The 12,131-nt window shown below is 37.7% G+C and overlaps 1 protein-coding gene across 1 annotated transcript; it reads right to left on the bottom strand.

Annotated features, from left to right (window-relative positions):
- Positions 1–8,019: 8,019 nt before the first annotated feature.
- Positions 8,020–11,088, bottom strand: LOC140172474 (cytochrome P450 2U1-like). The gene is made up of 3 exons (XM_072195621.1): positions 10,713–11,088; positions 8,800–9,765; positions 8,020–8,195 (listed from the first exon to the last, which is right to left on the bottom strand). Exons 1-3 carry the CDS (start codon positions 11,086–11,088, stop codon positions 8,020–8,022), a joined length of 1,518 nt encoding a protein of 505 aa, XP_072051722.1.
- Positions 11,089–12,131: the final 1,043 nt, after the last annotated feature.

Genomic DNA, 12,131 nt, shown 5'->3' with positions numbered 1-12,131 from the left:
CACTGGTAACTTAAGTTATGTATATTATAGGGGCAAGGAATCCAATTACTACACTGGAATTTCAGTGACTCAAGACAAGCGGTTCGTTATTTATGATAGGAAAAGAGATACCGCTAATATGTACCTCATTTAAAACATATATAATGAACCACTTGTCTTGAATCACTGAAATTTCAGTGAAGTAATTGGATTCCTTGCCCCTATAATACGTAACTTTTGTTACCAGTGTGTAGTTATTTTTTGAGAAAAATACAAAATTAGTCACAAAATTTATCAGGGGGTGTATTACCACCTTAATTTCACAAGACTATTAATTGGCATTTCTGGGTTTACACAGGCATACAATGAGAGAACATGAACTTCTAAGTTCAGTTCTTATAGCAATGATGAGAACGTATTACAGGTGTAAATGCAAATCTCTGATATGCAATGTTAAGGGGGTACTACACCCCTGGCCGATTTTGTGCCTATTTTTGCATTTTTCTCAAAAATTATAGCGCATTGGTGACAAGTAAGATATGTATATTATAGGGGCAAGGACTACAATTACTGCACTGAAAATTCAGCAACTCAAGACAAGTAGTTATTGATTTATTGATCAAATATTGGTTTTCCCTCATTTTTTAATGTAACTCCACAACTGTTGCCTGTGCTGAAATAAAATTTATAGTGCAGTAGTTGTAGTCCTTGCCCCTATAATATATATATCTTACTTGTCACCAATGCACTATATTTTTTGAGAAAAATGCAAAAATAGGCACAGAATTGGGCAGGGGTGTAGTACCCCCTTAATGGTACCCAAAATGCATGAAAATGGTTTTAGACCTTGGCTCTAGCATTTTGACTGCTCAGCGCCAGAAGTAGGTAAGTGCAATAACCTGCCTGTGAACATTTGGTAATTTGCACACAGTATATTGTACTCATCTATGCATGGCAGCTATTCACTTACCCACTTCTGGCACTCTGCAGTCCATTTATCTGGCTCATTAGATCCTGTATTTGGTTATTTGAGTTAAAATCCATACACCACCTACGGAAGACATGACCTTAATCTTCCACACAGGGAGTGTGAATTTTAGATGGGGTTACCTGAATGGGTGACTATATTTGAAATCTACCCCACTGTGTGGATGATTAAGGTTGTGTCTTCCATAGGGGGTGTAAGGATTTCATCAACTGGAATAGCCCATTGTTAGTCTGACAATTATTGTCAATAGCTGTGGTTGCTATGGTTACACCTGTCTGTATCTGGAGAGCTTGATGGACGACTTTATTATGAAAAAATTATCAGGAAACAGTGTAGTGTTGACTGCTTATTTATTTATTTATCAGATATCTTATCGAGGGTAGCCTTGACCATTGAACAAGAGTCCACAAGGGCCCTCTCTAAAAATACAAAAAATATACATGAAACCAAATGGATACAATCCAAACTATAGATTGTCCACACAAGAATATGCTACATGTATTATAGTGTTCTCTTTGTAATTGTCCTAATTAAAGTATATACAATAGAATTATAATGCTCCTCTAGTCACAACACTGGGTTGTACAGAGAATTTCATGCTAACTTCGTCGAGATTCATGAAATACATCCCAAGATATATCTTAAGATATACTGTATCAACCTCCCTATACTGAGAAGGTGCGTTTTCTCATTGTACAACCATGTGGGCAGCGATCAGGGCCACCTTGGGATGTGTTTGGTTACACCGGCCGTGCAGGTAGGTAGCAAATGTGTTAATTGTCAATGTCCATGTAATTGAAGAGAGCTACATGTAGGTATATATATACCTCCAGTCAGCAGCACTAGCTTTGAAGTTCAGCATGTTCTGTGTTACTTGGTGCCTTTACATACTTAAACATGCGTATATGGACATGCAAGAAACAATGCTAAGCCAATGTAGCACACACTGAACTTCAAAGCTACAGCGTTTTGCAAAGATCCTTCGCAGTTTTTATCCCATCTCTTATGCTCGCATAAATTCACACCCGCGTCACACAATTGATTGGCGAATGATGTGTTGATGACCTGTTTCAACTAGCCCATCAGAACCATACTTCATGTTTACGTCATAAACTGCACCAAAATAAAAACTGCGAAGGAATTTTGCAAAAAATGATATTGCCGCTGACTGGAGGTAGTGATATAGAATATAGGTGTCTTAAACATAATGATGTATTTGCATCTACCAAGTGGCCTTGGTTGCGGGTGTACATAGTTCCACACAACAGCAATGCGGATATGTAGTACATGGAGGTTGATATACAGCTATAACATGCCATCTAAGAGAAATGTGAATCTACCCTTGGTATTAAAAAAAAAGGCAGAATAAAACTAATATTAGATCATTTTAAATGGTCGAAAGCTATTGTTAAGATTTTTACTAGTGTGGAGTCATGCACTTTAACATAATAGTTACATGTAAGAATTTAGTTACACATATACATGTGCAGTCATAATGTATACTAATAGTATGAATTGATGTAGCTCAAAAATAATTGAACTTGACTTATAGAGTGCAATTGATTAAGCACTTTCGGAAGGATTTATTAATTGGGTGGGGGTGCAACACTTTCAAAAGTGGACCTTTGGAGGGGAAATCGTCTTGCATGAAAAAAGAAGTGAAATATCCCTCACAAATGTGTACCTGCATTTGATATTTTCTCAACAATTTGGACCTGTTGGGTATATATTAGCAGATGTTCACACAAAGATTAATCTTTTGATGGATTTGCTCCCCGTCACTTGGCACGGGTCTGCTTTTCGGTAGATTGATTATATTCAATCATGTATTTGTCTGGAGACCTTTTTTCAAGCCTAATATGATGAATTGCATAATTCTTACTTCAAGATATATTGCCTGTAACCAGTGCTAAAGTCAGTGCTCTCAAGTCAACATACTATTTAATTTCGCTAGTACTTAATTTTCCTAATTGCCAATGCCCACCATTTTTGTAGGTATTTAACTTCACTAATTCAGCAATTCACTTTTACAATTCAATATTAAACTGTCAAATTTGCGATGTTCAATTTTGCAAATTAAGGCTTGGCAAAATTAAATTCCTAGCAAAATAAGTTGTTTTACAGTATATTCAACATTCTTTGGATATTAATTAAATAATTGTTTAAATGACCTGCATGGCTATAAGGAGGTGACAGTAAAATAACTCAATTTGGCTTTTAGGCGAGTGCGATGGCAGGAGCTATATGTTTGCAGGTTTAGCCATTTAACAAATGTGGACGATAAAGACATTGACAGGGGGAGTGTGGGTTTCAAACTAATTAACCCTAACCAATTCCATAATGATAAACATACTCTCTCTCTGAAAGACTTTTCCAAAATCTTCCACAGGGAGTGTGGACTTGAATGGATTAGCACAATAAGCATATAACCAAAGTATCTGCCCCATTTTTACTCAAACCTATGCAGTAAATGACATAGTTGAAATAACAAAAAGAAGCTGTAATATGTTCTGCAATGTTGATACCTTATTTGTGTCTATAGCCCAAAGTTGTTGCTATGGTGTTACTTTGAATGAAAAGGAGGCAGATTCAAAACTTAACTGCAAGAATAATATAAATTCAGGTTTTTTCTTTAAAAATGCTGCTGTATTGTTGGGGCAAATGATGTATCAAAATATGCGTATATAAACCACCTTTCTTTCTATGTTACAATATTGTGAATACGATTAATAGCCTCGTATGACCAGGCACCTTAAGCAATAATTTGGTGGGTTTATTGATGCAACTTTGAAATCTGCATCTTCTTTATTCTAAAGATCACAATGCAAACAATTTTGGGGTGATTGACACAAATAAGGTATGGAAATGTGCAGAGTATATTTTGGTTAATTTCACTTGTTCACATGATTGTGCTCAGTTTCAAGTTAGAGTACATGTATTTAGTTCTGGTAGTAAATAAAAGCTGTCTTTGTGACTTTTATTTTGCCTCAATGGAATGATTTTATTGTGGAACAATGTGGCCAACAATTCTGGTCATGTGTTATGAACCCACTGAACATGACTTATGATCCAAAGGCATACCAACAAGGGAAGGGCAGGGGGAAATGTTGCTTCTCTAATCTCTACGCTTGGAAGTACAGGGACAAAATTACCACAATTTGCAATAAGCTTATTCCTTTTGGTACATGGTTTGGACCAATATTACCCCTTTTGACCCAATTCAGCATTATAATGGGGGGGGGTGGTCCTATCAACCTCATCATTCCCACTTTTTCCATCAAAGTTGAGAATTTGGAATTGGTGGAAACCCCTGTGAATATATTGGCTGAAAGATGTTTTGGTTGGATTTCATAAGCCAATATCTGGCTTAACTCACTTGAGGGAACGGACCGCAACTTTGCACAGTATTTTGTGGCACCTAGAGCACATCTCACCTCACCTCACCTCACCAGGCTGTGTTCGACCATTGTTGGACGTAGCCCTCTTCATGATTCTTCCACTGTTCTCTGTCTCTTGCATTTCTTGTCCATGTAGGTCCCATGTAGGCAGTAATGTCATCACGCCACCTCTTCTGTTTTCCTCTTGATCTTTTCCCTGTTCTTGGTTGCCATTCTGTTAGCCGTTTAGTCCATCTGTTATCTTCCCTTCGTGCAAGGTGACCTGCCCATCTCCATTTCGCTTCTTTGAGTTTCACCATAATGTCTTTGACTTGAGTTTGACGTCTTATTTCAGTGTTCTTAATTTTATCCCTTAAGGTAATGTGTAGCATCTTCCTTTCCATTGCTGTTTGGGCTGTTTGTAGTTTCTGTTCCAGGTACTTGGTTGTTGTCCATGTTTCTGCCCCATATGTCATTGTTGGCAATACACACTGGTTGAACATTCTACTTCTTAGATGCATTGGTAACTTTTTATCACATAGAATGTCTTTGAATCTCCCAAAGCAACTCCAACCTGCCTTTATTCTGATCAGAGCTTCTTCCCTGGTGTTGTCCTCCATCTTCACTGTTTGGCCAAGATATTTATATCCTTCCACCCTTTCGATAACATCGCCTTCAACTACAATGACGGCCTCTGACTGGTGGTTTGTCATATATTTAGTTTTGCCCTTGTGTATGTTCAGTCCAATCTTTTTACTTCCTTTATCACATCGGACACACACAATTGTTCTGAATATTATGAGGGATGTCCTGATGATACCAAATAATTTTGATTTTTTGAATTTTATTAAATTAAAATTTTTGACATTTTAACAGTCCTCAAACTCGAAGTAAACTGTATAAATCTAATGATATGTACTTAAAGTGTATGTAGCTGGGAGGAAAAGCCAATGATCAATTGAAAATTTTGACCTTTCGTATTGAAGATATAATTTTTTCCCAAAAAAACCTAACATTTTTAGGTCATGGGGGGAATATCCTCAATACGAAAGGTCAAAATTTTCAAATGATGGTCGGCTTTTCCTCCCAGCTACATACGGTACACTTTAAGTACATATCATTATATAGTATGCTACTATGCCATATACAGAAGATAGCTGGTGTATGCTACTATGCTATCTACAGAGGATAGCTGGTATATGCTACTATGCCATATACAGAAGATAGCTGGTGTATGCTACTATGCTATCTACAGAAGATAGCTGGTGTATGCTACTTTGCTATCTACAGAAGATAGCTGCTGTATGCTACTATGCTATCTACAGAAGATAGCTGGTGTATAATGCTACTATGCTATCTAGCCTATTGTATAATGCTATGCTATCTACAGAAGATAGCTGGTGTATGCTACTATGCTATCTACAGAGGATAGCTGGTGTATGCTACTATGCCATATACAGAAGATAACTGGTGTATGCTACTTTGCTATCTACAGAAGATACTGGTGTATGCTACTTTGCTATCTACAGAAGATAGCTGGTGTATGCTACTATGCTATCTACAGAAGATAGCTGGTGTATGCTACTATGCCATATACAGAAGATAACTGGTGTATGCTACTATGCTATCTACAGAAGATAGCTGGTGTATGCTACTATGCTATCTACAGAGGATAGCTGGTGTATGTTACTATGCCATATACAGAAGATAGCTGGTGCATGCTACTATGCTATCTACAGAGGATAGCTGGTGTATGCTACTATGCCATATACAGAAGATAGCTGGTGTATGCTACTATGTTATCTACAGAAGATAGCTGGTGTATGCTACTATGCTATCTACAGAGGATAGCTGGTGTATGCTACTATGCCATATACAGAAGATAGCTGGTGTATGCTACTATGCCATCTACAGAAGATAGCTGGTGTATGCTACTATGCTATCTACAGAAGATAGCTGGTGTATAATGCTACTATGCTATCTAGCCTATTGTATAATGCTACTATGCTATCTACAGAAGATAGCTGGTGTATGCTACAATGCTATCTACAGAGGATAGCTGGTGTATGCTACTATGCCATATACAGAAGATAACTGGTGTATGCTACTATGCTATCTACAGAAGATAGCTGGTGTATGCTACTATGCTACCTACAGAAGATAGCTGGTGTGTGCTATTGCTACTATGCCATATACAGAAGATAACTGGTGTATGCTACTATGCTATCTACAGAAGATAGCTGGTGTATGCTACTATGCTATCTACAGAGGATAGCTGGTGTATGCTACTATGCTATCTACAGAAGATAGCTGGTGTATGCTACTATGTTATCTACAGAGGATAGCTGGTGTATGTTACTATGCCATATACAGAAGATAGCTGGTGTATGCTACTATGCTATCTACAGAGGATAGCTGGTGTATGCTACTATGCCATATACAGAGGATAGCTGGTGTATGCTACTATGCTATCTACAGAGGATAGCTGGTGTATGCTACTATGCCATATACAGAAGATAGCTGGTGTATGCTACTACATGTATGCTATCTACAGAAGATAACTGGTGTATGCTACTATGCTATCTACAGAAGACAGCTGGTGTATGCTACTATGCTATCTACAGAAGATAACTGGTGTATGCTACTATGCTATCTACATAAGATAGCTGGTGTATGCTACTTTGCTATCTAAAGAAGGTAGCTGCTGTATGCTACTATCCTATCTACAGAAGATAACTGGTGTATGCTACTATGCTATCTACAGAAAATAACTGGTGTATACTACTATACTATCTACAGAAGATAGCTGGTGTAGGCTATCTCTTTGCGGGTATCTTCAGTAGAAACCATACTTTAGTACACTTGACTTTCTCGAGACACACAAGTTCAAAGGCGGTGTATCTGTAGCGCATCTTCTGTAGCTATCTTCTACATAATTATAGCAAACACCAGCTATCTTCTGTAGATAGCAGAATACAACAGCTATATTCTGTAGTTAGTTAGTTCTGTAGTAGCGTACATCAGTTATATCAGTCCATTTGGCATGTTCATGTGTTTGGCTTTCTTGAGACAGTAGCGTCCATGTGTGACACACACGTGATCAAGGCGGTATATCTGTAGTGTGTACAGCGCAAAATGACTGGCACCTGTCGATTCACTGCCTTTGATCGTGCGGGTATTACACGCGAATGCTACTGTCTTGCGAGCTCGAAGAAGCCAAATGGACTATCCCGGATGTACTACATCAGCCATCTTCAGTAGATAGCAAAAAGATAGCATTCACCTGTCCAGCTATCTTCAGCAAACATAGACTGTTTTTAAAACGTTTTAAACAGTTATATTTTGGGTTTTAAAAATGTCGGTTTTTAATTTATAAAGGTCAAGATAACTTTTCTAAATGTTTTGTAAGAAAAAACACTACAACAGCATTTTGAAAATGTTGTCAAAATGTTTTTTTGCCAAATAATTCGTCAACACTTAAATAACATGATGTTAGAATATTTGAAGTAGGTTATCAACAAATGGTTTTGAATGTTATGAAAACGTTTTATACCCTTTATATAATCCGACAATTATTAAACGTTTTCTGGCAACCTTTCCTAACCTTTGGCGAATAATTTATAAAACGTTTTTTGTTTGCTGGGATGCAGACGCAAGTGTTCCACCGGTGCAGTCTTATCGTGCCACTGCCACTACTTTGTACTCTTGAGGAACAAGAGTCGCACCCATTGCTGGTTCCAGGCTTGGTTGAGCTCCATCTGGTAGACGAAATGAGAATTTATGAAGAAGATGGGTAAAGATGAGAAAGAGTTCCATCAAAGCCAACTGTTCACCCAAACATTTACGTTTACCTGAAAATAAAATAAATATATCACATTAATGATACGGGTACATCAATTGAAGCATCCGAAGAACATACAAATCAATAATTTCGTCACCGCCTTTAGAGAGTGTGATCAGGGAAATTACACAGGTAATCATGCAATAGTCGGTTTACTCTCGTGTACTGGGAAATTTTCGAGATAGTCAGTGTGTGACATCACAGGGACAAACCTCGAGGGGGTCCGAAGATATTACTGGAATTATGTGTATGAGAAGGTTTATTAGACGTGTTTAATTAAAAATGTTGTATTTCCCCAATTAGGATTTGATATATAAAAGGTTTGGATGTCAGCACTCCTGGCAGATTTTTGATGAAATGAATTGAGCTGTTATCTATGAATTTATCACAACAGCGTGTTCACAGATTCGAATATTTGGAATCAGCCAAATTGGAGTTATACAACGAAGGTGTTTTGCATTTGGCCATTGAATAAACATGATAAAGGGGGCTTTGAATTGTGCCAAAAGTGCGCAGTCATCCCGAAAGTGATTTGAGTGATCCCAAGCACACCTCTGCACCCCCAGGCTCAAGACCTAGTAACTTTCTAGTGTATCAAACAAATGTATACATACCAATCGAAAAGGGTATCAACTCTTCCCTGCGATTCAATTTTCCATCAGAATCCAGAAATCTCTCTGGTTTAAAGGACTCTGCTTCCTTCCAGATTCTCTCGTCATGATGAACTGCCCAGAGATTCGGCATAACCATTGTACCCTGTTCTATATCATAGCCGTACAATTTTGTATCAAAAGTGGCTGCTCTTGGCACTCCAAGAGGAGTGATACTCCCTATGCGTTGCATTTCAAGTAGTGTTGCTTCTGTGTAGGGCAGTCGAGGTCTGTCTTTCAAAGTAGGCATTCTATTACGCCCAACCTCAGAATCCATTTCGGCGTGGATCTTTTCTTGAATGCCCGGATGCAGTACCATGTAAAGTAACCCCCATTTTAATGTTGTGGATGACGTCTCTGTTCCAGCAGCGAAAAAATCGCCAATACAGGTTTCCAAATCTCCATCGTCAAACCATTCGGCAATATCAGGATTTTCTTTATGGATTTTCTCCTGATTATCAAAGTACATATCTATAAAAGTACGGGGATCTCCCCGAGTGTAATTATTACGAGCTTGTTTTATCATTTCTTGATAAAAAGCACGAATTTGAGTAACAAGTACCGTGACCTTTTGAAATCCTGAGAATGGCAAGTATTGCAGCCAAGGGACAAAGTTTGCAAGACCAGAAAATGAGGACTCTATAAAGATTTCTGACAGAAAATTGAGAATGCGCATTAGTTTTGGATCGTCATAATCAAAGCCATGTCCGAAAACAAGACAGCACACGACATTGCAAGTAACCATATCCAGAAGACGAAATGGCGAGAACGCCTTTCCCTCGTGTTTAGATATAACATTGCATAGACGTTGGATTTCTTCAACCACTTGTTCTTCCAGCCTGGACTTTCCCATGCCAAGATCACGTAAAGCTGATAAGGAGAATCGTCGTCGTACTCGTTGGGCTAGATTACTATGTGCTGTTATTAAACCTGCGTGGATGAAAATAGACAATCGAATATTATTGCAAAATATCAAACTTTGAAAAAAAAAAAAAAGACAAGCAGGATCACTCAAATTGAGAAATTTTAGACATTGTTTTGTATTGCATCTTTAAAAGTAATGATGATAAGTATAAAACTGTATATCTTTAGAAAGGAAACGATGCAAGGAATCCAACTAGTACGGCATATTTCTACAAAAATGGCCAATTTTTGAGAAAAGCACCAAAACTGATTTTTTGTCTATTTTTTAAAGCCCATTTTTATCGGTCTGTTATAACAACCTAAATATCTAAATTGACAAAAATTGCATATTTGTGTTCTAAAGACATAAAACTAGAATTTTTGAATTTTTTCTACGTTTGATCCTTTTTGACCCATATAAGTTTTGCGACACATCATCCGATGCCAAATGCCCACTCCCTCCTCTCAACATCTTTCCTTCTATTCCATTCAAATGCATATCAAACAGTGGCCATTTTTATTTTACTCAACATCACAATGTGAAAGTTGCAAAGAGAAGTTCCAAATTCAATTTCACATTTTTCACACGAAATACTCTTTTTTTGTCTTACTTGTGCTAAAGTACAGTACAAGTATATTTTTTCAATGTTGCATTTGAGGTGCATCGGGGGGTACATCTCAGATTGGTCTTGTTATAAGTTATGATTTCACTGAATACATTCATCAGGTTTGTACTCCAAATCAATTGGTAATTTTTGTGGGACAAACCATGAAAACCAGTAATTTTTTACTTACTGATAACGATGATAAATAACGATGTGCAAAGATTGGTAATAAAATTAAACGATTGGTCTATTATATTGATCTTTTCTGTTGCTTGTGCTTGAAACAAAGTAGGCAAAATATATAGGCCTATGTAAAGAACAAGTCTACTCTAAAATATGTCGGAAATTGGATACAACTTCAGCACCTACCTCTATCAGGATTCACCATTTCAAAAATTAGAAGTCTGGGTCTGTCGTCAAATTCCTCAGCTTGTCTTAGAAACGCCTGACGTACCGACTCATAATCGTTGAGAACAACCACAGGAAAAGATCCAAATTGAAGGTGGTAAACTGGTCCGTATTTGAGCGCCAACTGATTGAGTGTTTTAAATGAAGCTTTTGGGTCTAAACTGGGCAGGTTTCCCAATATGGGCCACCTGAAACGAGGTCCCGGAGGAAACTTTCTGGACGGTTTCCGATTACTTCTGATGGTAAGGAATAGTAACGTAAAAGCTATTAGAGCGAGGAGAACCGTTGTCGAGTCCTGGATAAGTATCTGAAAGAGTTGATTCAATATATTCGTCATATTCGCGGAATCCGAAACTTATCTAATCGCGCCTCGTCGGAGTTCGGAGTTGTCAAGAGCGTCTGCTTGATGTAATAAGCTTTTAATAGGCCTAATACATTCACTCATGAACAAATTTTAATTCCGAGTATTCCGTGTCTTAATAAGACCAACATACATTACATCATGTCAACAAACATGGTTGTATATGGTTTCAGAACACAATTCAATATTATCACGATATTTTTTCAGGCAGGCTACGGTACCAGCAGTAGTGCAAAGACAATTCGTCCACGATCGAGCTACCTCGTATCATCCTTGTATACCTTCAGACCTATTATAGATTAAGCGACGATGTACTTTGAACCCGGGTCCGAGTTCAAATTGTCACAGGGTCTTCATTTGTTGGGTCAAAACATACACGCAGTACGCATCGACTATAGATTGCATATAAACGCATCCCAAAAAGCTCCAAAAAGAAAGTATCCAGTTTGATTTTGGTCCATAAATCAAAGATGGGGTCTTAAATCAAGACCTACCATAAGTATGTTACAGATGAATTTATTCCGCACAGTTTGTTACCTCATTTGTCCAAATCGATGCAGAATTGATGACACAATGACTTTTTGAATGCAATCACCTCAATTTTAAAAGTTGCAGTAAATTCCTGTTGATTTGGTCCTGCTACTCAACATGTGTAGCGATAGATCAAGAGCATGCGCCGCAGATGTCTGGCAGTCATTTATGCAGCAGGAGGACATACCAGATATTGACTGTTAATTGTGAAGGGTAAAACATTGAGGAAGGAGTAAAAAAAAGTATCTGTATTACATAAAACACATGAAGTGAAGTCAAACAGTCTTAGACCATCTCTGTTATTGTGTACCTCTTTGAAGAATCTTGAGAAGCAGGAAAATCACATCAATAGGGATTATTGCAACTTTTAAAATTGGGGTGATTGCATTTAAAAGATCACTGTGTCATCAATTCTGCATTGATTTGGACAAATGAGGTATCAAACTGTGCGGAATAAATTCATCTGTAACGTACTTTTGGTACATCTT

The sequence above is a fragment of the Amphiura filiformis genome, chromosome 16 (assembly GCF_039555335.1).
Source record: "Amphiura filiformis chromosome 16, Afil_fr2py, whole genome shotgun sequence".
Taxonomy (NCBI): Eukaryota; Metazoa; Echinodermata; class Ophiuroidea; order Amphilepidida; family Amphiuridae; genus Amphiura; species Amphiura filiformis.
Note: the sequence above shows the minus strand (reverse complement) of the source record. Positions and strands in the feature narration are given on the sequence as shown.